This window comes from Canis lupus, chromosome 25, assembly GCF_011100685.1.
Source record: "Canis lupus familiaris isolate Mischka breed German Shepherd chromosome 25, alternate assembly UU_Cfam_GSD_1.0, whole genome shotgun sequence".
In the NCBI taxonomy this organism is placed as follows: domain Eukaryota; kingdom Metazoa; phylum Chordata; class Mammalia; order Carnivora; family Canidae; genus Canis; species Canis lupus.
The window spans coordinates 38,413,761-38,440,971 of record NC_049246.1 but is presented as its reverse complement, the minus strand read 5'-3'; the positions used below and the strand labels follow the sequence as shown (position 1 = coordinate 38,440,971).

The following is a 27,211-nucleotide window of genomic DNA, read 5'->3' as shown; positions in this document are numbered from 1 at the left end:
GAAACTTGGAAATAATAAATGTGCGCTGTATTTATCCAGTATATTTTGGGGTGATCGGCTAACATAGCAATAAATAAATAACACATAGCCTTAAGTATAAAGAACATATCAACTATGTTTTGAACCATGAGTTCATAGTTTTTCTATACTGGAATTTCTCTAATACTCCTGAGAGGGAGGGGAAAAAAACAACCCAAGTGGAATTAAGTAATAGATGGAAAAATGGAGACACCTGGGTGAGGCAGAAATGTTTTAAAACACTGACAGCAGCAATAACTGGCTGCAAATCTTTGGTTTAAACCTACTCTGTGAATATTGAGATGTACTTGGGCAATGCAATGTGAATTTTAGGACCAACTGTCTACGAATTTGAAGTGATATTAGTGGATCTCTGGTGTAAATTTTTTCTGTCGATAATGTAGTAGAGAAATAATCCTGGCCCTGACACTACTTGAGGAAAGAAAGAAAAAAGAAATTTCCTCAATTTTATTCAGTCACAACCTAGAAATTCTATTCCTCCCTAAAGTTAAAAGTATAGATAAAAATATCTTAATGGTTAATGACCTATATAAATCAGGATGAATAAACCCAAAGATGGTTGATTTCTTACCTATGGATTCAACAGATGGTTGAATGTGCTAGCGTTGACTTTGGACTTGCTTGTGAGAGAAAATCGAACATACCTATTCTTAATTTTGTGGTTAGTGTCCTTGTGGTACTTGAATTTGGCCATTAAAGGAGAATATGTGGAAGGCACAACAGAGAAACAGAAAGAGACTGAATTCTTGATAATACCTTTGAATCACTAAGTTATATCAGGTTTGCTGAAACAACAATTTTTGCAAATTTGAGTTTGATTTTCTGTGTCTTAAACTGAATATGTCTCAACTGGTATCTATTTGGAGAGAAAAATTGAAGATTTACTCTGCATCTTGGGTAAGTTCCAAACCACTACCTGCACTGCGCAATGTGTCTTATTAATTGCCTATTCCAGGATAATACTGTCATTCTAGTTCACAGTCTTGGTGAAAAACATTAAGGATATTTATAAAATCATAGAATCAGAGTTCCTTCCAAAGAAATAGACATAATTTTTTTAGTATTGGAAGGTTGTATACTATTGGTTTGGCAAGGACATTTTCACATTCTTTCTTTATTCATGATACAACTACTTCGATACTCTCAAATAAATGGATAAACAAAATTCAAGACTAGACAAAATGATCAAGTGTTTCCCTGTGAGACAAGAAACTATAGAGTGTGGCCTTTCCCTGTCTTATGGCAGGAATTTATGAAGATGATAGCTGTTAGTCCCATATTCTAAATGGCAGCATGATTAGTGACTTTCACTGTTATACAACTGACAAAAAGGGCAAACAGGCTGTTGATCCTGCTCCAAGTGGAGACAAGGGGAAGAAATTTATTAGGGAGTTAAATTAAGCAACATAAATTTTTGAAAAAAAGGTAAGAATATATCATGAAATGGCAAAATAAAACTTAAATGTTTGGGCTGCTCCCAAAGCTATAAGCAGATGACAAGGAATAAAGGGTTACAAGGAGGTAGGCTGAAAAGTGTCCTCTTCCCAACCCCACCCTTGCCAAAAAGATATCCATGTTCTAATCCCCAGGACCTGTGAATATTACCTAATTATAGTAAATGTGTCTTTGCAGATGTGATTGCCTAAGGGATTTGTGAGATGGGGAGATTATGCGGGTTATCTGGATGGGCCTTAAATGCCATCATGTGTTCTTTAAAGAGAGAGGCAGAAGATTCCAGACAAGGGAGAGGAGAAAGTGAAGTGCAAATGGATCAGAGAGAGCTTTGAGGGTGCTCCAACCCCAGCCCTGAAGATGGTTGAAGAGGCCAGGAACAAAGGAAAGCAAGAAATGCAGTTCTAGAAACTGGAAAAGGCAAGTAAGTGGAGCCTTGCCAAACCATGAGTTCAGCCCTGAGAAACTGACTTTGGACATCTGACCTCCAAAACCGAAAGAGGATAAATGTGTGTTGTTTTAGCTAGAACTAGAAACCACATTAAATTTGTGGCACAACAGCCACAGGAAACTAAGACACATACAAATAAGTTTCCAGATGAGTTTTTTCTAACAGCAGACTTTTACTACAGCTTGAGATTGACAGCACATTACTCTTCAGGATCCCATCAAAGATTTGACCTTCCCAGAAGAGATCACTAATCCCCTGGTTGGGCGGAGGAAAAGTAATAAAATGTATGCCATATGTCATTTTAAATCCTTGAAAATATTTTTTCATATGATAGCACTATCTGCCTCAACTGGATGTTAAGTATGGATCAGATAAGGTGATTTCTTCAAAAACATTGTTCCCTAGATTCATCCTTGATTTTTGGTTCTTGACAATGAGACACATGAGTTATCAATTTTAGAGCATTGTTCATGTCTTTTTTTAAAAAAAATTATTTATTTCTTTGAGAGAGAGAGAGAGAATGCTCACAAGCAAGTAAACAGGGGGAGGGCCAGAGGGAAAGAATCTCAAGTAGACTCCCCGCTGAGGGGCAAACCTGACGCTGGGCTGGATCTCAAGGACCTGAAATCATGACCTGAACCAAAATCAAGAGTCACATGCTTAACCAGCTGAGCCACCCAAGTACCCCATTAATGTTTACTCTTAAAGCAGACTGATAAATATCTAAATCATGTCCTAAACTATTCATTTAATTTTCAAAGGCTGTGGTACAGCTATCATTTTTAAATGATTGAATTATTGAAGTCATCAAGTATCATCTCCCATGACTCTACTTTGGTAGTTGAATGGTAGCTTTGCTTATCACAGTTTGGGGGTCCCAAACTGATTTCTGACTCCCCAGAAACAAAGATACTGGCCACCCCTAACATCGCAGATGACATATTCAGGTTCCACTACAAAACTCTTTTAACATTTAACACTTCTCCCTGACAATGCTTACCACAATTATAACTAAAATCAATTAATTATCAACCATAAGATGTCTTTCTCCTTCAGCTAAGAAGTGTCCCAGGACAGGAGAATATACCTAACATTGCCTGGCTGATAAGAAATATCCACTGAATGAAAGGATACATTAAATGTATGTATTGTTTTTATTGTGCTAAGCTATAGGACTATTATTTTTATATTAATTATTGTATAAATAAGGATGAGAAATTTGCATCATATGCCATATGCCGCACTGAAGAACATGTCAATCTTAACAATACATTTTAAAATAGTTTAGTAATATTCCTTGAATATTATAAGAAGGATAAAGTCAAATATATTGGGAGTAAATATTAAACACATTATCAGCAAAAACATCAAATGACACAGTATCCACATACTATCCACAACAGTATCCAGCAATGTAAATATTAAATTAGTGTAAGTATCATATAGGAGCTTTTCTTCCAAATAATTTACATCTTTATATATCAAAATAAATGAGAATGATACATTTCTTCAGATAATAAGAGAAGAAATTATCTTATTTGCCTTTGAGATATGTAAAGAAAGCTCCCAAAGTAACTACTTTCATGTCGTTGTAATCAAATTTGGATCATGATAACATATATTTTATCAATAACTGCTCCATAAATGTAATCAGATGAAAATGATACATAGGGATGCTGCAAAAGTTACGAAAAGACATCACTCATGCCACAAAAAAATAAATAAATAAAATTACTCTAGTTGGAAGTAATTTAGAAAATCAGCCCTAGGGGCACTAGCCTGCTCCTCCAACCTCCTCCCCATCTCCCTCAGCACCCTACGCACCCCCCACCAATCCACCACTACTAGGTAATAAGCAGGGTCTGTTGGTTTGGTCAGGGAAAGCACCAAAGGAAAAGATTGGCTGGTGCTGTGATTTGAATGATGGCTGGAAGTAAGATAAGCAGAGAGGAAATTCCAAGCCAAGGAGATGACTTTGAAATAAGCTGCAGAAATGAGAAAAAAAAAATCATAAAGTGTATTGAATAATGAATTGGTTTCTGGGACTATATATCTTGGTAAGGATGTGCAGCATAAGCTATTGAGATAACTTCTATCCTGTACTAGCTGTTTAAAGACCTGTTTCCCCTTCCTGTTCCAGGGAGTATATAAAATACTTTTAGCCTTTTAGCCTTTAGCTGGCTTTGAAGAACTCAAGATACTGAGGGTTGGGGATGGAATTGCCCCACATTGAAAAGCTGGTGCTTGGACTAGAAACAGCGCTCTGCATAGTGAAAAGGACTCGAGCTTTTTAGGGGGAGTCCAGTCCTATGAGGTAAGGAGTTCAATAACCTGGTCCCATGCCTCCTCTGGAGCTTGACCACCTCTGCCTCCTTTTCAGTCTTGCACTGTACCTACTTCCTTTGTGCTGTAGTTGCCCTCTCCCTCCCCAACTCTTACCCTGGCTAACCCATCTTTGCAAGACCTTGTATCATTTTGTAACTATTTCTTCTTTGAATGTTAGAACTGCCCAGGGGAGTCAAATAGATCTGGAATATTTTTTTCATCCTTCCTTTCTTTAAAAAATACTTATTTACTTATTTGAGAGAGAAAGAGAGAGAGAGAGAGAGCACAAGCAGGGGAGGAGCAGAGGGAGAGAGAGAAATCCTCAAGCTGACTTTGTGCTGAGCACAGAGCTCAAGGTGGGGATATCCCAGGACACTGAGATCATGACCTGAGCCAAAATCAAGAGTTGGTGCTTAACAAACTGAGCCACCCAGGTGACCTAAGACCTGGAATATTTTTTCAATGACTGATTCAAATAACTTACCTTAATGATCATAGGACTACTGCAATTTTCTATTCCTTAGTGAATTAATTTTCAAGAAGCTATATTTTTCCAGAAATTTTCCATCTTCTCTAAATTTTCCAGTTTTTGCCACAAGTTTGCCTATTAAGTTTTAAATTTCTCCTGGGTCATAAGTAATTTTCTATTTTCTGTATCTTCTAATAATCGGTGACCCTTTTATTACAGCCCTAATGTTGGTATGTGTGTCTTCTATTTGATCAATCTCCTCGGAGATTTATCAAATTTAATTTTTTCTCTTTAAAGAACCATTTTGGCTTTGTTGAGTTTTTCCATTGTATGTCTGTATTTTATTTCACTAATTTGTACTGTCATTTTTATTGCTGCCTATCCTTTTACTTTCTTTGGGTTTATTTTGCTATTGTTTTTCTAATTTCTTATAAAGTGTGCTTAGCTTGTTGATTTTTAATTTTTTAATCAACATAAGTACATAAGGACATAAATTTCCTTCAAAGTGCTGATCTAGCCACATCTCATAAGATTTTATATATAGCATAGGTGTTACAGGTTAGTGAACCCTATTTTCTAAATTTCATTATGCCTTTTTAATATATAGACAATTTAGAAGTTTATTTCTTAGTTATGAAACATGAAAGCTTTAAAGGTATATCTTTGCCATTGATTTGTATCATTTTTACACTATGAAGGGGGAATAAATGTTGTAGGATTTTTATTCTTTTATTTAATTGGTGTATTTCCTTTTGTCCAAGTATCTGTTGATTTTTATATATGTACCATATGTGTTTTTAAAACTGCACGAAATACAATTTACCAAAATTCACAGGATGCGGCAAAAGCAGTGCTTAGAAGGAAATGTATAGCATTGGTTGCAAGTATTAGAAAAGAAGGAAGATCTAAAATCAGTACTCTAAGCTTCCACCTTAGGAAAGTAGAAATGAAGAGCAAATTAAATTCAAAGAAAGCGGAAGAAAAAGAAATAATAATTAGAGAAACAGAAGTCATGAAATTGAAAACAGAAAATCAGTAGAGAAAATCGATGAATAATGGATGATAAATGGATATTAGAAGAGATATCACTATAGAGCACACAGACTTTAAAGAATAGTAAGGGAAATAATATTAAGAGTAATTCTATGCGAACGAATTTGATAACCTGGATGAAATGGACCGATTTCTTGAAAGACACAATCTGCCAAAACTCACACAATAAACAATTCAAAAAGGCCTATATATAAATAAATTCAATAATCAGTAACCTTCCAGAACAGAAAGCTCAGATGAATGTAACTGGTGAATTCCACAGAATATTTAAGGAAGAAATTTTGCCAACTCTCTACAATTTTTTTCAGAAGATAGAAGACAGGATATATCCTCATTCATTCTATGAGGCCAGCATTACCCTAATACCAAAATCAGGCAAAGACATTATAAGAAAAGAAAACTACAGACCAATATCTCTCTAACATATAAAAAAGTCTTCAACAAAATATTAGCAACGATTCTGGAAAAGGGAAAAACTATGGAGACAGTAGAGAGATCACTGGTTACCAGGGATTAATGGACAAAAAGGAATAAATAGCAGAGCATGGAGGATGTTTAGGGCAGTAAAACTATTCTATGTGATAGTATACTGCTGGATACATGTCATTATATACTTGTCAAAACCCATAAAATACCAAATGTGAACCCTAATGGCAACTCCGGTCTTTGAGTGCTAACTCTGTGTCAGTGGAGGCTCACCAACTATAACAAGCATATTATTGTGGTGCAGGATGCTGATAGTGGGGGAGGCTGTGAGTGGGTGGGGACAGAAGACACACAGGAATTCTCCATACTTCTTGCTCAATTTTGTGGTGAACCTAAAACTGCTTTAAAAATTAAGTCTAGGGGCCCCTGGGTGGTTCAGTCGGTGAAGCATCCGACTCTTGGTTTCGGCTCAGGTCATGCTCTCAGGGTTGTGAGATCGAGCCCCAAGTCGGGTGTCCAGCCCATTGTGGGGTTGGCTTGAGATTCTCTCTCCCTCTCCCTGTCCTCTTTCTCCCCATGCTTGTGCTAGATATAAATACATAAATACATAAAATCTTTAAGACATAAAATTGAAGTCTATAAGAAAAGAATATATATCTTGATCTCTTCAAGTGTGTAGACCTTTTGTTAATTAGGCTGTTCAAAACTACATCTTCATTGACTTTTTGTCTATATGTTACAAAATAGCACACACACACACACTAACCATCACATATTTCAACTTGATTTTCCAGTTATCCTCACTCTCAATTATGCTTCTGGCCATTATTGGAAGCTGAAGTTTGTGCTGTGACACTTTCTTTATAAGTGTATGCTATTCTCTTTTTCTTTCAAACTTATTCATCCTATCAAATTCCTACTAAATCTTCAAGACCTTCCTTTAGAGTGACTTCCTAGACTGCTTTCCTGACTGCCTAGCATAAATAGTGACTTTCTCTATGTGGATTATTATATGCTCTTGTATTATTTATCTCAAGGGCAGAACTTTGTTATAGCAAACACCAAGAATGTTTAATTTAAATAATATGTACTAAACAAATATCGGTGGCATCAATGGATGATAAAATTTATTTTGCAGAATTATAATGGAAGATGAGACATTTGGCCTCTCTCATCCCTGAATCCTTTCTCCTCTTAATGTTGATCTCAGATTTTTCTGTCGTTTCTGCCACTTGCATTTCTCCTACTTAAGTACAGAATTATATATCATTTCTAGCTTGGGAAACTAATAGAAGTTTCTACTTTCCACTCAGGTTAGTAATAAAAGCCCACGTGAAGAGAGGGGCCACAGGGCAAAGTACGAGGGCACGTCAGCAGATATGTGACGCTGTCTCAGATGTTCCAGCTTCCACCAAGCTCGTAGCTGAACACAGCCACATGAGTGTTCCTAGCCAACCACGTGAAGGCAGAAGATTCCAACCAACTCCAGAATCATGATAAATAATAAATCATTGTGTTTTCAGCACACAGCTGTAGCAATTGATATGGGAAATACCACTACGTCACTCTGAATGTTTGAAGCTGAAAGAAATATCATTAAAAATGTAGTTTTGCAAAAGCATTGGGAAAACAAAATGAGCCCCAACCCAAGAGCCCCTCTTGGGCTATCAAGCCCAAGGATATGGACCTACCTCAAAATTGTGATCCAGATGCCAGGAAGCTTTGGAGGCTGCTACCACAGTTGCTACCACAACTGCCTTATAAACCTCAAAGCTGGTGACTGGCCCTGGATCCTTGAGCCTGGCCTCCCTGGCTGCCTCCACGCACACACATCCCTACCATCTTGCTTTCCGGCCACCACTAGAGCTGGAAGGAGGCCAGCAATGTGACTACCACCTCCAAATCTTACACCAGTGCTTCTAACCTTGCATCATCTCCAGGATCCTGAATTCAAGAGAATTTTAAAAATATAAGTTTTAGCTTTTCAATCTCAGAGGCTAGCAGAGAAGTATAACAGATGATGGGAGAAGTCTAGTATCTCTGGCCAAAGTCCCCTCACTCTGAATTTAATCAACATGACACATAAGAATGACACAGAATGGAAAGTCCGACAAATATGATTTCCTATCCTGGCTCTGCTGTATCGCAGGGGTCTGTCCTTGATCAAACTACTTAACCTGTCTGATTCTCAGTGTCCCCATCTGTAAAAATGGGAATATTCCCACCTGACTCAGAGGATTTTGAGAACTCACGGTGGCTTTCACAGAGTTTTTGGTAAGATGTTTAGCACGTTGTAGGTACTCAATGATCAGTAACAGTTGTTAATGGAAAAAGAATTAGTGAACAGAAAAACTGCAAGATGCAGGGAGTATTTTGATCTTGCAGAAGGGACAGCTAGCTAGCATATTGTGAGGGGAGGAAAGATCTCCTGAAGAAGGTGATTTCTGGTTTGAATCTTAGAATATGAGCAGGGCCAGGCAAAAAAATGAAGGAAAAGGTAATTCTGGATATCAGTGTGTCTCCCTGATTCTGTGCTTCAGAGCCAAAATATATCAGAAAGGCAGAATTTGGGATAAAAAAGAAGAAATATCTTTATTGCTTTGCTGGGCCAAAGAGGCTATAGCAGACCATGGCGTTCAAAGACTACAAACCTCCCCAGAGGAAAGGGCTAGGGTGGGAGGGTGCTTATAGCTATGGAAATACAGGATCTAGCCTGTTTTGACAGAAATTATATTTATACCAACCTCCTTCATCATGTCTTTAGGGTGGTACCTAAAGCTAAAAAAGGAGAAGGGGAAAAAAAGATGAAAGTTACTTAGTTTAACATGGAGCCTAATGAAAGCATTAGTGCAGCATTTTGATTTTTGTTCAAGTTTATGCTTTTAGGTGGTTGTACCATGCATGACCCTATAGGAAGGACCAGGACTCCAGTGGTTCCATAAATCTAGAACACTTTTTAAGAATGGTATTTAATTTAATGTCATTAGTCTCTGACTTTTCTTTCTTTTGTCTCTCCTTCTACAAGATACATTGGAATGAAAATTGGACTAGCAGTGTATCTGGGTAGCATTCTTAGCTTTACTACCAAGTAGATTTCACTAACTAGATGATCTTAGATACAATGCTCAGTTTCTGGGCTTCCACTTCCCCTCTGTAAACAACACACTAACTACAAAAAACAAAAGCAAAAACAAACGTGACAGATCATTTCCATGACCATTTACAGCTTTGGCAGTATCTGAAATGGCTCAATCCACTTGTAGCCAAGCATAACCCAGCAGTCGTTACCAGATGATGTATTATCCATACATCAGGCACTCTACCCCTGCCCCAAATGGGAATCCAACAAGAGAATACATATCCAAAAGCTGAAATAAAGACTATTAAGTCTATTTACATACTAACCACTAGGTTTGGCCTTCACAGATCTACTTCAAACTGAACGACATTGGTTGGAGAAATCTGGGAACCAAGGGAAGCAGAAAAGAGTGGTAACGACCTGGTGCCTTTATGGAATATTTTATTGAGCTTTAAGAATCATCCTCATGTGTTTTCAAGTAGTTTCCATCTAAGCATTTCTTTAACAGAAGACAGGATATGTGGCAGGTGTTAGAAAGGCCTCTTGTTAATGTGAGCTTGGAGCTTTGTGCCTGTGATGATGCCAATTTTACCCTTTAAAAATATACAAAAAGTACTTTGATCATATTAGGATTTTTAGACTAGTTGCATAATAACTCTCCTATTGCTTCTAACATTTCTATAAAAACAGTGATTTTACTTCTTTTTGTCCCTCTAGCAAATAAACAAATAAAGAGAGAGGGGACAATATTCATTATTATCTTAGAACAGAAACACATTTTAAAGCCTACACATGAGAAATTGCTAGACAATAAAGCTATGAAAAATCCTACTCTAGTCATAATAATGAATTCTTTTTTTTTCAATATTAAGAATTTCTAATGATCATGCTGGGAAGAACAAAAGCCCACTAGCTTTCTTTGAATAGGCATCCGGAAGACTAGTCAATCTGCCATTTTTGTTTTGGGCTTTGGAAATGCGTGCAGTTTGTATTGCTTGCTTTCCTTGCTCTGCCTCACCTCTTTTCAAACACGGAGCTCAGTGAGATGCTATTATATTGCTATTTCACTTCTTTTTATGGCAACAAGAGCAGAGGTGAACAGAGAATATGCACAGGAAATGGTTAGCATGGGTGCAAGCTCACACCAAACCACAGTCCTGAGAAAGAGCTGGAACTACAAAGATAGATTTTCTTAAAAGAAAAAGTTCCTGAAAATAAAATAGTTTCTTTTTATCAATTAGATCTGCCAACAACAATTTTCTCCAGTTATCTTCTGTCCACTTAATCAAAATATGGAATTAATGCTTTGAAAAACTATACGTATAGATTTGAGTTTTAATATGCTTCTTCTGAGGTTGCCTATTAGAAAAAAACATACTTTCTATCTCTTTTTGGAAAATAAACAATCACTTGATATTTGTTAAATGTATATCTGGTGTAACATTCTCTTAACTTGATAAAGAAAGTGGTAAGGAATGCCATGGCTTCTGATTACTGTTAGCAAGGTACAATAGTAAAAACAACAAATTATATAGACATACACATTTTACGAAGAGTTCTCCCCAATTATATAATTTCCTTAATGGCTTTTTAAAATTATATATTTTGCCATAATGAAATGAAGCTTTAAGTTTTTATGTGTTAAAATATCACTATTTTTTCTTCTCTAATATCTAGGATTCCTGTCCTAAGAGGGTATCACCCTATCACAGAAAAAACTAACAGTAAAACATAAGCAAACTAATAAAACCCCAAACCAGTTCCTTGAAGAGACTAATACACTAGATCATCCCCCTTGAGAGCCCAATTAAGGGGAAAAAAAAAAAAAGAGGAAGAAGTAAAAAAAAAAAAAAACACCTCAGATTAAGAATAAGAAAAACTTAAGATAAAAAGGAACAAATTAAATGTCAGTCAGAAGAAACAAAATCTGTGGGACCACTGTGTCTCTTTAACTGAAGCCACTACCAAACAGGGGGAGGGGATCAGTTTTAAATGAGTTTTAAATGAAAGATTTAAGAAATATAACCGAAACAATGTGTCTTCAATAAGTCACTTCTGGATTGACCCAATCAGCTCTAAATAAAAGGTATTTGTGAAACAGTTGTAGAAATTTGAATGATCTGGGCAATAGAAGTTACTAAAAGATTTTGGTTAATTAGGTTCAGTATATTAAATGAGAATGCCCTTACTTCTTAGAGATAAATACTGAATTATTTAGAGTTGAAGGGTCGAGACTTCTCAAATTTTAAAGAGGTTAGATATAGCTAGGTGCTATGTGTCCACTCTCTGTATTCTTTTTGTTAGTTTTAAGGCATGTTTAAAAACTTTTTATAATAAAATTAAAAAGAATACACACTAGGGAAAAATATATAAAGTGATGCTAACCGTAATTCTAAGGCAAACGTTTCTAAAACCTGGGGAAAATGGGGCAAATGTTTCTAAAACCTGAGGAAAATATTCTTAGTAAAATATAAATTATGAAGAATTAAAAGAAGATGTATGAATCTTGAGTAGGCCAAAAATGATAAAAGGGATTTGAAAGTGATTATAGATCTCCCATTAAAAAATTCTCCAGGCCCAGATGGTTCCACAGCTGGATTCTATTTCAACCTTTGGAGAACAAATGATCCCAATGTCATTTTAATTATTAAAGGCCATGGAAATGGACAGAAATTGCTCCATTCCACTTAGGAAGCTAGCAAAATCTTCCCAGCAACATGTACATTCCAAAAAAAGAAAAAGTGGCCAATCTCACTCATGCATATAGATACAAAATTTTCAATGAAATGTTAGAAAACAGACTTATTTGTGTGTTGCTCTCTTTAAAACATAAAAGAAATAATCACGTTATAGTTTTATTATGTGTCCAGGTGTATTTTTGTGAGAATAGTGGATGTCTGGAGTCATCAATACCTCAGAGAAGAGGAGGAGAAAATGGAAATGCCTAGAAGAGTAAAGTAGGTACAGGGTTTAATTATGCACGTAAGAAGCTGAACAGTTCTCATTCTATATTTACTAATCGTTTTCTTCTTCCTCAAATCAAGCCAAAATCTGCCTCCAAATAATTTTTACAGATGGAGAAATAAAGGTCCCAGGACACTAATTCCCTAAGGCTAGACTACAAACTAAAGCCAAAGCAGGATAGAGAATCCAGAGACTGGTTTCCGGTTCAAACTTCTTTTCTTTCAACTGCCTGCCTCTTTGGCATATGTGCCCCTCTCCCAAGATTCCAGTGGATTAACAGTGCTAGAATGCCCTACTGCATGTGGACTGTGGGCAAAATACACAGCCCAGCAGAGAGCTTCACATTCACATTCAAATCATTACCTTCAGTGTAATTTCCTTCCAAGGAGTGATCTGTCTCATAAACACAGTGACAAATCCATGTCAAATTCAATACCTTCACCCATTAACAACATGGAGACACTCAGCTTTGCCAAATGGCTCTGGCAAGGAGTAATGGATCCCCATGTACATTACACCTTTCAAACCATATTTTTCTTGTTGCTTTATAATATTCCCTTGGCAAGGTGAAAAAAAATTATAACTTATGAAGTAGTATTCAACCAAGAAGCCACTGGATGTAAATTCAGTTGTTTAACTTTTTCTTAGAATTAAAGAAGAAAGAGATGTTTACAGCAAAGCATCTTTCTCATATTTTTGTTTATAATTCTGATACTTCATTTACTTATTGCTGAGTAAGACAAGTTGTATCCTTTTAATAGCCAAATTAAATTATTTTAATCTACCCACCCCAATTATAGTAACTAGAGTGTCAGTGCAAGTTATCTGCTTCTTTGGACTTCTTTTCCTATTATTAAAAAATAAGATAGGGCACCTGGGTGGTTAGTTGGTTAAGTGTCTCCTGTCAGCTCAGGTCATGATCTTGGGGTCCTGGGATCAAGCCCAGCATCGGGCTCCCTGCTCAGTAGGGAGTGTGTTTCTCCCTCCTCCAGCTTGTGCTCCCTCTCTCTTTCTCAACTAAATAAATAAAATCTTTTTAAAAATCAAAAAAAAAAAAGATAAAGTAGGATAAATACACTTTTCCCTCAACAGGGAATCATAATGGAAGGCTTGATACCTTATCAGAAAATCATTTTACCCTGGGCATTTATATTCTCATACCTTGGTCCTTTTATTAATAGCAAAATACTCCTCCTTCTAATTTCCATGTTATTCTATTCTTTCTCAACTTTATCTCTGTACAGTGGGAGCAATATTACCTACACATATCTGCCTTTTAGGATGAATGATTTGAGAATCAAATGATAAATTGAGTGTACTTTGTAAATTGTGTAAGTTAGACAAATTTGAAATAGTCAAGCCTCTGGACATTCTGATGTCCAGGCTGATGGCCAGGGTCCACTGGACTTGGTACCACTTAGGAAAGGAGGCTTGATGCCATGAAATTTGTGCAAGGGATATTTGTTTCTACAATCAGTTAGTACCAAGACTTAAACTGACGCCTAGGTCTTCAGACTCCTAAACTAATCATTAAATTTTCATACCTTTACATTACTAGGCATTTTGGAAAAGACAGTAGAGTTTTCATATTCCTACTTATTTGGTTATGAAAATTTTCCTTTCCTTACTCACAATACCAGTGCAATCAGCCTTAGGAAAGGCAGGAAAAGGATGACAGATGAGAGCAATGGACAATTTCATTTTTTTCAGTTATATAGAGCTTTGAACTGTACCAGGGCAGGTAATTAATGCTTACTGCCTCTTAAGAAAACCACTAATGTGTGTGAATAAGGAGAAAGAGTGTTCGAGCTTAAAAAGAAGAGAGGGAAAGAAGGGAAGGAAGGAGGGAGGGAGGGAGGAAGGAGAGAGAAGTAAGGGAGGAAGGGGGGGGAAAGATAATTCCATGTTATTGTGGTCATTTTTTTCAATATTAGAGACATAAGAATATAAAATATAAAATGCAAACACAGGTCCTTTCTGATAAGTTCCATCTCCAAAATCTTAGCCCCGACCCACTGAAGTTTTATAAATCAGTTTCTCTATTTCAAATTAAGCCATTTAGAGGTACAGATCATGCACGTAGCTCTAGGCTCCCATGGTTTAGGGTGAGATCCTGTCCATAGCTGATATTCCATAAATATCTGTTGGCAGGGTTATTTCCTTCTTATTGAATGGCTTGGTCCATGTAAACCCTAATAAAGAGGAGAATGAGAACTTGATAAAACTTGATTACAGGCTACACATTCTAAATGCTAGGAAATATAGAATGTAAAAGCTTAAATTTCAAGTCATGGAGCAAAATTTGCTACCACTGAATCCTAAAATGCCTCCTTTGTGGACTTTGGGAGCTTCCTTAGTGATCCATCTAGAATTATAGACAATGAGGCACAAGATCAGAAGCCTGAACAATCCCATTTTACAGTATCCTAAAATGCAGGGCACCTGGGTGGCTCGGTCAGTGAAGCACCAGACTCTTGATTATAGCTCAGGTCACAATCTCAGGGTCCTGAGATTGAACCCCACGTCAGGCTCCAGGCTCAGCGGAGAGTGTGCTTAAGGATTCTTTCTCTCTCTCCCCTTCACTCTGTCTGCCTCCCCTCTCAAATAAATAAATAAACCTTAAAAACAAAGAAAACAGTATATTAAAATACAAATAAAATATTATGAAATTATGTTCCAAGCTGTAGCACACTACATTACTATTGGATGTTATTATTGGACATTATTGCATAGTAATGGATTAATATTATAATATTCAGATATTATTATTGTTGTTCATGAAATTCCAGAGTCATTGAGTTGGGTGAAGGCATTGTCTTCAGAACACCTGGATGTCCACGGTCTTGCCTGTACAAAGGCATCCTGCTCACTGCAAAGGTTCTTATGAGTATCAAATGTATTCATGTCTGATTAAATGTATTAAATAGGTGTATCAAATCGTCACAGGAAAGATTTAAGAATTCATGACTGCTGTACAACTTTAGTAACAATAACGTTCACTGAAGTCTCCGTGCTAAGTACTTTTTAATAATGTTGATTTGACTTACGTAAGCCTTGCCACACAGGTGCCCATTGTTCTCCCTACTTTTCACCTAGGGAAACTGGGCTTTAGAGCATTTCTGTAACTTGCTGAAGGAAGAAGTAAAATTGGGATTTGAATCCAGGCAAGTGGAGTCCAGAGCATGTGCTTATAACCACTATTCTCAATATTAGACACCACTGAAGATTCACTTGCCTTATTAATGAACCGTTCTCTGAGAAACAGGAATCAGGGTGGGTATGTTTCTGTATTGGTACCTCTTAAAATGAAACCGTGCAGGTACAGAAGGCAGAGTGCAGCCAAGGGTGTTGAAACAAATTGGGGGTGGGAAAGATGAAGAAACCTAATAGGCTTCACAACATTTTTTTTCTTTAGTTCTGAATTTTTATTGAATCTGTAGCTATGACCCTTTTCTCACACTTAATTTCTTTAGGACATATTTTTTTGTTTGTTAATAGGCTTTTGTATGCATGATACAAAATTCAATAAGCACACAGGGTGTATAGCATAATACAGGGTGCATAATATGCTGTAATAAATGTACACACTTCTGTTAGCTGTCAAGTTCCCTTTCCCAGAAGCTAAAACTGTAATCTGTTACTTGTGCAACCTCCACCACAATTAATTTTGGAACATTTTCATTACCCTCAAAAGAAACCTCGTCCCCATCAGCCATCACTCTACTTTTCTCCAAGCCATTGTGGCCCTAGGCAACCATGAATCTACTTTTCTGTTTCTAGATTTCCCTATTCTGGACGTTTCGTAAAAAAGCTATCATAAATATGTGGTCTTTTGTGGCTAGCTTCTTTCACTCAACCAAGTATTTTCGAGGTTCATCCACGCTGTACCACCTAGCAATACTTCATTTTTTTGATGTCAAAAAATATCCATTGTATGGGCGTACCACATTTTGTTTATCCCTTTATCAGTTGATGGTTATCTGGGTTGTCTCTACTTTTTAGCTGTCGGGAAGAGTAGTGCTGTGAACATTGTGTGCAACTCTTTGCGTGAATAGATATTTTCATTTCTCTGGGAGTGGAATTGCTGTGTCATGTGGTGACTCCATGTTTAACATTTTGAGGAACTGCCAAACTGTTTTCCAAAGCAGCTGCTTTTGGAAAGGTACTTTACATACCTACTACTGATGTACCAGAGTTCCAATTTCTCCACAACTCCCACACTTTTTTTTCCCCATATTTTTCATTATGGCCATCTTAGTGGGTGTGGCATCTCACTGTGACTTAGATTTTCATTTCCCTAATGACTAATGATATTGAGCACTGGCCATTTGCATATTTTCTTTGCAGAAATGTATGTTCACATCCTTTGCCCATCCTCTCATTAGGCTATTTGTCTTTTCCTTGTTGTGTTACATTGTTTTTTTTTTTTAAGACCTTATTTTTTAGAGCAGTTTTAAATTCCTGACAAAATAAAGAAGATACAGAGATTTCCCTACCCTACCACTCCATATCCATATTCTTTCCCATTATCAACATTCCCCAACAGACTGGTAGGTACATTGTTATAATTGATAAACCTACATTGTCACATAAAAATCACCTCAAATCTATAGTCTACATTAGCATCTTCATGGCATTTTTATAGATTTGCCTTTATAAAACGTATTAGCTGAATCTCTCCAGGGACCTGAGAGATGAGTGACCAGCAGAAAGCCAGAGAGTCCCAAATGAGCAGACCTGAAGTCCTGACTCTGCAGCAAAGAATGTCTGTGTCTATGCTGCGGCCAGGGGGAGACTTTCAGCTCTCTCCTTGGCATCCAGAAGAGAGCATAAGCAAAACCTACAGGACTGTCAAGAGCTGAGGAATGTCCCAGTGAGCATTGTTATTGAAACGTCCATGGTCTCATTCATTTGGGGAATATAAATAATAGTGAAGGGGAATAGAAGGGAAGGGAGAAGAAATGGGTAGGAAATATCCGAAAGGGAGACAGAACATGAAGACTCCTAACTCTGGGAAATGAACTAGGGGTGGTGGAAGGGGAGGAGGGCGGGGGGGTGGGGGTGACTGGGGGGCGGGCACTGAGGGGGGCAATTGACAGGATGAGCACTGGGTGTTATTCTGTATGTTGGCAAATTGAACACCAATAAAAAATAAATTTATTATTTAAAAAAAATAAACGTCCTGAGTCTAAAGGCCACTTACAGCCACCTTCCTTCTAGTGTGACCCATGGAATGTACTCAAACAGGGTATAGATAGAGCAAATCCGCACTTGTTCATCAACTTTATCAAATCTTACATCCATGCTCTGGGGGACCCCCTGAAGCAGCAGGAAGTAAAGTCCATAGTGATAAAGCACAGGTGATTTTCTCTTGCTTAATATGGTTGTGGTTGAAGAATGGGTTGTATGGGTTACTCGGTATTTTGGATCAGTTCAGCGAGTTGCCATACCTAGAACACATCATGGGGTATTTTTGATGACTATGGCCTTCCTTTCCAGCCCACTTTTCTCTCCTCCTTTGTTTTTCTAGGCCTCAAGCACTCTGAGCTCTTTGACTTCACCAGCCCACTTAGGGCCTCAGGGAAGTCATCCAGAAACCAATATTTATTGAGTGTCTACTACGTGCCAGGCGGTGCTCTGAAATCAGGGACAAAGACTAGACATCTCTACTTGGAAACTTCAAGCTTATTTAAAAATGCTTCACACATTAGCTGCCTAGAGAGAAGGTGCATTCAAAGGGATCAACACAGATCACACTTGTTACAGGAGGGCATGGTTAGGAGGAGTTATTCCCACAAAGATCTTCATTTGCCACCACAGAGGCAACCACCTACTTTGCTTACCCTTAAAGCCGAGTGGTTCCCATATTGCCTAGCAATGTGAAAGCGTATAATGTAAGACCAGTACTTTGTTATGATGGGTGCCTTGGAACCAACCGATATTTCAGATGGCTCCTCCCAAATCTTACAAAGCCTCTGCCCATCTTGATTTCTAGAATGTACTGAAATGATGCCCAATCCGTACCTCTGATTAGCTGAGTCCCAGATAGCAGAGAGCTGACTCAAGCACATTTATCAGCTGCTCAAGAAGTTTTTATACCCAAGTGCAAGTGCAACCCTGTGTTAAAACTAGATATTAGCTTCGGAAAAATGTCATGGATCCATCAAAAGCAGTTAAGAAAAACCTAGAATACTTAGGAGTGGTTGTCCTGGATCTCTCCAAACTAGCGTCCCAGGACTGCTCCTCTTCCCAGCCAGCCCCACACGGAGTTGAAGAACCATCCTGGGCGTGACTCAAGAGAATTCTTAGTGGACTTTAATCAGCTGGCTGGAGTCGACGTGCAGACCGGAGGCATGTGTGGCAAGAGTAGGAGCAGAAAAACAACACAAGTGTAAGTCTTCCCCATAACTAACCTCCCTACCTGGTAAACCTATAAGTGAGTTCACACCCCTTCACTCTATCAAATACACCCCCCCCCCCACCTCTCCCACCGCATCACCCTGGTGAATCATTCTCTAGCTTTCATGATCTGAAATGTCCTTGTTCACATACTCGAATTCGTTTGCTCAGCTTGGGAATTTGCGGCCTCCCACCCTAACCCAAAAATCTATCAGCCCTGCATAGCCTTAAAGGCCTTACCAGGTAGGCCCGGGAAGTCCCCCCACCCCCTTATCCCGGGTTTGCAGGACAATGTGAATTGGTACACGGTGGGGTGGGCGCTTAATGAATACCAGGTGAAAGCACGCAGGACTTCGGAAGCCTGTTCCCCGGCCCCGAGGGCGCACTTCGGGCAGAAGACACTGCTGAAGGCTGGCTCTGGGGATGCAGCTGAGATCCCCGCCACCCGACCCCTACTTAGCCTCTGGTCCCCCCACCTCCCACCCCCAAGGATGCGAAGACCAACTGCGCTGCGCCCGCGCGCGTCGCCCGCCTGGGAAGGTGGGGCCCCGGGGCAGAGGCGGCCACGGCGCCGGCCCCGCGAGGAGCCTCCGGACGCGGGCGAGAGGCGTGGGCGGGCCCCGCCCGGAGCCCCGCGGCGGCCGCCCCGTGCCCTCCCCCGCGGCCTGCGGGGCCCCGGGGCGACGAGGCCAGCCCGGCCGGCCAGCTGGAGCCGCCCCCCGCGCCCGGGGCCCCGCTGCAGAGCCGCCGCCGCCGCCGCCGCTCGCCGAGTTGGCTGCGCGCGCCCGGGGAGCGCAGAGTTTGCAAAGTCGTCGCGAAGCTTCGGCGCAGGGAAGGGGGTGGGGGAGTGGGGGTGCGAGAGCGAAACACCCGCCTCCTGCGAGTAGAGCGAGGAAGAGGGGGGAGAGGCTCCGAGTTCCGCTTCCTGAACGGCGGGTGGGTAGACGAGGTCGGCGCGGGGAAGGCCGGCGGGACGCGCGCTCCGGGCGCCGCAGGCGATGGCCGGCGAGCGGACCCGCAGGTTCACCCGGAGCCTGCTGAGACCCGGGCAGGCGGCCGAGCTCAGGCACAGCGCCGCGTCCGCCGCCGCCGTGGCCGTCAGCAGCCGGCAGCAGCAGCGGGTGAGTGCGGCGTCCTCCGCGCCCTCCCGCGCGCCCCGGCCGCCCCGGGGCCCCGAGCCGGGCCTCCCACGCGCGCCCCCTCCCCGCACGCCCCCTCCCCCGCGCGCCCCCTCCAGTGCCCCTCCCCGCGCGCCCCCTCCAGCGCCCCCTCCCCGCGCCCCCTCCCGCGCCCCCTCCCCGCGCCCCTTCCCGCACGCCCCATTCCCGAGCGCCTCTTACCCGTGCGCCCCCTCCAGCTCCCCCTCCCCGCGCCCCTTCCCGTGCGCCCCTCCAGCGCCCTCTCCCCGCGCGCCCCTCCAGCGCCCCCCCAGCGCCCTCTCCCCGCGCGCCCCTCCAGCGCCCCCCCCAGCGCCCTCTCCCCGCGCCCCTCCAGCGCCCTCTCCCCGCGCCCCCCTCCAGCGCCCCCTCCAGCGCCCCCCCAGCGCCCTCTCCCCGCGCCCCCCTCCAGCGCCCTCTCCCCGCGCCCCCCTCCAGCGCCCCTTCCCCTGGCCCCTCCACAAGGCAGCGCCACCGACGCTTCCCGGCCAGGGGCGCGCCGGGGGGCCGGGGACTCGCAGAAGCGCAGCGTGGGAGAGGATGCGCGTGGGTTTGGGGGCTGCGGAGGCGGCGGGAGTGCCCGGCGAGTCCCACGGGCGCTAGGTTGTGGGGTGCCAGGGATGCGAGGGGCGGGGAGGCTACGGGAGGGAACCCCGCGGGCCACGGGTCTGCGCGTCTCCCTCCCCACCCGCGACCGGCGCGCGGCGAGCAGGGGCTGCGACCTGGGGGCCTCGGCCGCTGAAGCGGGGAGCCCCGCCCGCTGGGAGAGCAGTGTCCTTCGCACCACCCTGGGTCCACGCGGCCGAAAGCCGCAAACCACTCCATCCCGCTCCAGAAGGGGCCCGGGGAGCGGGCTGGAGGAAACGAGGGTCATTAAGCATCCCGTGGTTTCGGGTATTTTTCTAAGACGCTCACGGGGTTCTCCCGCCAAGATCGCTCTCCGGGGTTACTTCCTTGTTGAAGCGCCTTCTAAGTTCTGGGTGATTTCCGCGGGAAATCCCTGGGGCAGCAGCCAGCCATTCCGTCTGATGCCCAAATCCTATCCCTACCTCCCCAGATGCTCGGAAGTTCCAGTAGGTGTCACACTCCGGGGTGGAAGTGTCAGGAGAAGGGGGGGGGGGATCACCTCTGGTGGGAATGGGGAGCGAGTGGGAAGAGGGTTACCGTAAGACCTGCGCTCGCCCCCGCGCTCTTGGCCTGCCTTTGCTGGACCGGAATCCCACGCTGTGGGTTTCATTTTCCTTATTGCCAGGAAATATCATTAGGAATTAAACGGCTTCTTTTAAGAGTGTCAAAGAAAGTGTTCCTCTTGCCAGTCACCCATGAAGAGGGAGCCAAGAGCTGCCCAGAGCCAGTTCCCACAGCCAGGTCTTTTCTCTAAAGCCAGAGGTCGGAAAGTTGAACGGAACGGAAGCTAATTGCCTGGCATCAGTTGCCCAAAAGGGTGTGTGTGTGGGGGGGGGGGGGGGGTTGGAGTGTGGCCAGGGTTGGTGGCCAGGGTGCCTTCTCTTTTACTTACCGCTGGCTGGGGGTCCGGAGTTACCCAGAGGTGATTTCAACTGTTCAGCCAACCCTCTGCCAGGGGCTGCCCGCGGTTTGGACATCAGCCTGCACATTTTCAGGGCAGGAAGGACAAATTGTCAGAAAGGACATTTGGGGGGAGGGGGGCGCGGAGGTGCCATCCGAGTAGAAGCAGAGCTAATAAGAAAAATCTTCAAACATACACAGAAAATGATTTGTGCTTCGGGATGATCCTTCCGGGTTGTGCACTTGTCATTCTCTGCCATTTACTTAACAGTAACTTTATTTGGCAGCCGATTTGTTTTTACCAGATCTTCGGATCGATCTGGTAGAGAAATGCAGAGAAAGAAGTAGCGTTCATTTGGAATCAGCAGCTCCAAGTGATGTTTTGATTTTTGTTCTGTGCCATTTTAGGTGGCTTCTCCTGAGTTTTGTGGTGCTAGAATTTCTGTAAAGAGTTTGTGTTCTAGATACACGCACACGACTTTCTCTGAATTTATGCCAGATTTGAGATCCTAGGGTAACTTGTCAGAATGAATAAGCTCAATGTCTTAAAAAGAGTTGGAGGAGGGGGCGACTCACTGGCAAAGGTGTCCCTGCTTCGCTCCCCTCGCTTCAGCACCTTGGCCAACACTCCTGATTTCGCTTTTGCCAAGACATTTCACTGGATCTTACACATCTAGTCGGGCAGTTTGGGCAGCGATTTTGGCAGCAAGAAGACACGTGCTTTGAATTTCGTTCTATCAGGTAACTAACTCTTAAAGGGAAACAGGAAGGTGACGAGTCCTCTGAGTTGGCACCCGCACTCAGTAGGATTCTGGGGGGCAGAGCATCCCTTTTGAACCTAAAACCTTCTAATTGGACTACGTGTGGAGACTAATCCTGGCTTACATGATCCGATCCCTTATCATCCTTTATGTTTGTTGCTTCGAGTCCTCAAACCCTGGTTGTCAAGGGAGAATATGAATAGGATAGGGGAAGAAGATTATGGGTAGCCCACTTTAGTATAGTTGAGTAGCATTGTGTGTATTGGAGCAAACTGTCCTACATTGAAGAACATTTGAGAGACACTAGAAGGTCCTTTTGAGAAAAAAAAAATCTCATTGCTAGATTCATACGGTGCCCTTTCTGAAGTCTCTATTTGGGGGGCCAAAATCCTCCAGAATGTTACAGAAAGATTATTATAGGGTTGGAACTCTGCTCTATCCAGTAAGAATAGATAAAGCTGTCCGATTAACAAGACAGCTGAGTTGCGAACTCTGAGAATGGGATACGTGCATATATACACACTCTTAACACACACATACATGTAGGACAGGAAGGCAGCAAAATGTGTGTGGCTTATGGAGAATACAGAGCAAAGAGCTGCTGAGTGAGAGCAGCAAGTGAGAGCAGCTGATTAAGGGGCCCACTTTGAGGGCAGTTGCCGAAGGAAGTAGAGCTATATGGCAGAGCAAACTTGATTTCAATTTTAATCCAAAGCACCATGGCACACTCATGTGCAGGCAGACACTTTGCCAGAGCCAACCTCATTTGACATCCCTCTGAAGAACAATTATGAAGAGATATCCGCACGCCCATGCTCACTGCAACATTTTCACAATAGCCAGGATACAGAAACAGGCCTAAGTGTCTGTCTAGGGATGACTGGATAAAGAAAATATGATATATAGCCCAATATTAAAAAAGAAATCTTTTTTTTAAAAGATTTTATTCATTTATTCATGAGAGACAGAGAGAGACAGAGACACAGGCAGAGAGAGAAGCAGGCTCCATGCAGGGAACCCGACGTGGGACTCGATCCCTGGTCTTCAGGACCATGCCCTGGGCTGAAGGCAGGCACTAAACTGCTGAGCCACCCCGGGCTGCCCCAAAAGAAAGAAATCTTGCCATTTGAGACACTGTGGATGAACCTAGAGAACATTATGCTGAGTGGCCAAGTCAGACACACAAAGAGGAATACTGCATGAATTTACTTATATGTGGAATCTAAAATAGTAAATAAAGCTCATAGAAGGAAAAAGTAGAATGGTGGTTACAGGGACAGGAGGTAGGAGGTGAGGGGGATGAAGAGATGGTGGTCAGAGACTATAAAGTTTCAGTTACCCAAGATGAATGATTTCTGGAGATCTAATGTACAGCATAGTTGACAATACTGGATTGAATACTTGAGAGTTGCTAAGAGGATTTTTAGTAAAATCTTCTCAACACACACACACACACACACACAGTGGTAACTATGTAGAGGCGATGGTTAAGTTATTTAACTTCATCCTGCTGATCTTTTCACAATGTAAACGTATCAAAATATCAAGTTGTACTCTTTAAATATGTACATTTTTTATATGTCACCGCATCTCAATGAAGTTGTTAAAAAGAAAAAAAGCAATCCTAGTAATACAGAACAGTTGTGAACAAAACCCATATATTTTAAACATTTTTAAAAATTTCTATTTATTTATGATAGTCACAGAGAGAGAGAGAGGCAGAGACACAGGCAGAGGGAGAAGCAGACTCCATGCACGGAGAGCCAGACGTGGGATTTGATCCCGGGTCTCCAGGATCGCACCCTGGGCCAAAGGCAGGCGCCAAACCGCTGCACCACCCAGGGATCCCCAAAAGCCATATATTTTAAAAAAGAGAAATATTTGCTCCTTAGTTATTTTAGTTATTCTGAGATTTTTTTCATGGAAAACAAATGAATCACAACTCATGCCAAAGCCAATCTCAGGATTGAGTAGAGTTTAAGTCATTTCCAGACACTCCCTTCATGGTAGATCCACAAAGCAAGCTTCTTTACAGCAGAATCTCAGTTGAAATATGATTAGAAACATGTCTCCCATGTCAGTGGGAGAATTTTATTGAGCGTTTTATTACTTTGGTTGAATATACATGCCATGTTGGCCTCAAAGTTGTAATGCCATTAATTAGAAGTTCTTTTTAGGAAGCTATTCTTTTAAAACGTATGAAGTGTATTTGTATTTTTACATGAATTAGTTCATTTAGATAGCTTCCTACAATTCGTTAAGTATAAAGATTTGTAAACTTTTCTGCCTATCTTTGATAGTATTTCAAAAGAAAAATCCTTTTAAATGAAGGTAGAGGCGACTTTTCTGCTAACACCACATCTGGTCTGACTCTGAGAGAAATGGAGCTTTATTTTATGGAACGTGATTGGATGAGTCAGAGAAATGGAAGAAGACTCTGAGGAACAAATAATCATTTGGTCAGTTTTTGCCTAAAGCCTTCTATGTATTTCCCAGATGGGGACCACTTTATTTGTATGCACTCTTTGATGCATTTATGACATTTACTCTGAAGTTACACGAAAATTCCTCTGCAAGTCATTGTTGCACTATAACGAACTTTGTTAACCTCTTTTATCTATTTTTATTTATTATGGAAGTACAATTGACATACAATGTTGTATTAGTTTCAGGTATACAACATAGTCATTCTACAGTTCTATACACTACTCAGTGCTCACCATGACAAGCGTAGTCACCATCTGTCACCATACATTATTACAAAATTATTGACTATATTCCCTATACTGTACTTTTCATCCTGTGACCTATTTCCTTTATAACTGGAAGTTTGTACCTCTTATTCCCCCTCATCTATTTCATCCATAGCCCCCATCCGCCACCCTCTGGCAACCACCAGTTCATTCTTTGTATTTAAGAAGCTTTTGTCTTTTTGTTCGTGCATTTGTTTTGTTCTTAAGATTCCACATATAAGAAATCATAAGGTATTTGTCTTTTTTCTGACTTATTTCACTTAGAGTAATGCCCTCTAGTTCTATCCATGTTGTTGCAAATAACAAGATTTCCCTCTTCTTTTTATGACTGAATAATACTCCATAAAAAAATAAAAAATAAATAAATAAATAAATAAATAAAAATACTCCATAAAACGAGTGTATGTGTGTGTATATATATACTACAAATATACTATATACACTACATCTTTTTTATCCATTAATTCATTCATGGATGGATGCTTGGATTGCTTCCATATCTTGGCTAACATATATAATGCTTCAGGAGGCATAGGAGTGCTTATGTCTCTTTGATTTTATGTTTTCATATTCTTTGGGTAAATACCCAGTAGTGGAATTACTGGATCACGTGGTATTTCTGTTTATTAACTTCTTTTGAAGAGGAAACATCCTGCCAGAAGTGATTGTACTTAACCAGTATGGGCGTATGCAGAAAGCATAAAGGGCAAGTGGCTGGCTGAGAAAGGACAGTGTTGACCTCAGTAATCACAAAAATTCCATATCCTCACTTTCATTTGACATTTTGTAACTTCTTCTGTCCTCCAGTGATACTACTTTTGATATTTGAATAAGTAGCAGAACCTACGACAGACCAAAGATCTCTGGTTGAGAAGTCATGTCTGTAAACATGTTTATAGGAGCAGAAGGAAGAATTTCCTCTCCTCTGAACTTTGTGATATGTAAATAGTTGAGAGTAGGAGGGGCTTCAAAAACTTGAGTGGGAGACACTAGAATTTCCAAAAAGTCGTATGCTGGGAGTAAGAGTGAGTGACTGATGCAGAAAGTGATACTGAATGAAAATAAAACACTTGTCCCACTGTCCACAGCTAGGGTGTAAGCAGCGTGCAGAGTGAAGGCCTGTTTGTTCGGCACCCACAGCACAGGCGTGTTTGGTTTGGTTTGGTTTTGACAGGGTTCTTTGTAGCAAGGGTGTTTACACTTTAGCAGAAGTCATCATCACACGGTTTGTGCTATTTGTGTTCCTTCATGAGGGACGTCCCCAGCCTGGTATAGAAGTCAACGCAAACTTAGTTTACAACATCAAGGTTGAATGTTATTGATTGTATCGATTAAAGGTTTTTTTATTCTCAAGGGCCTTGCAGAATGGATTCTGAAGATAAAAAATAACAACAGGGGATCCAGGTAACTTCCAGATGGATCCAAAAATGAAAGAATGAGTGTAATTCTTGGCTGTCTTCTTCTTTACGATGATTTTCCCTGAAGCCTAGCACAGAAGAAGAGCCATAATATATGTGTTAGGATAAACCATTCTTGGAGAACCCACGAAGTGCCTGGTATGGAGTTCAGTGTATAATCTTCAGAGCCATCCAATCAGGATGCTATTATTGTTACAAATTAGAGAGGAAGCCATCGAGACTCATAGGTTTAAATACCTCGCTCTAAGTTAAGGAACCTCTCTTGCATCCTGAATAGTAACTAGCAGAGTGTTACCTTCTCATTCTGGCTTCCAGCAACATCTCTAAACTGGAAGACAGGGAGTTGAATTCACTTGATGTTGCACTCTGATTGTTAGCTCTACCTGAGGAAGAGGAACTCTGTCTTTCCCAATGATAATTCAGAATACCCATCAGTGCCCCTTTTTTGCTTTCCTCTGAGGTTAGAAGCCGCAGCAGAAGCTGTTCCAAGTATTCATAATAATGTTAGACCCCCTTAAGGCAACCAGAGTTCAATTGTTAAGTCCGTCAAACATAAACTTGCTCAGTCATCCCCATGCCATCTATCTGGCAAAGCCATAAGCATGTTGTGAAAGAGTGTGGGGCTATTTCTTCTCAAGTCTACCTCTGTCTAGGACAGTCTGCTTCTCCCTCTCCAGCAAGTGCCTGAAATTTTCCAGGGCACCATGTGTCCTTGAGCACATATTTTCATTTACCTAAGTTGTGTTGCAATTCATTTTTTCATGCACTTTATTACTAAACGGAGTGATTCAAAATGTCTTAGGAAGATGCATATATAAGGCAACAATAAAAAATACAGTAAGAGGGCAAGTAGCAATATTAACAGCAAAAAAAAAAAAACTGTATTAGGAAAGTTAGATGTTGTCAAGAGTAGGTCAATGGAGAAGGATCAGTTAATA

General features: G+C 41.2%; 1 protein-coding gene across 2 annotated transcripts in view; it reads left to right on the top strand.

Moving 5' to 3' along the window:
• The first annotated feature begins 19,640 nt into the window (after positions 1 to 19,640).
• Positions 19,641 to 27,211, top strand: part of DOCK10 (dedicator of cytokinesis 10) — a 260,328-nt gene continuing 252,757 nt past the window's right edge. Inside the window, exon 1 of one of the 2 annotated variants that reach the window (XM_038573962.1) lies at positions 19,641 to 19,778. In XM_038573962.1, coding sequence (XP_038429890.1) covers positions 19,656 to 19,778 — 123 coding nt within the window. In that variant the 5' untranslated portion in view covers positions 19,641 to 19,655. The remainder of the gene's footprint in view (positions 19,779 to 27,211) is intronic. The other variant, XM_038573971.1, reaches the window with a different exon arrangement.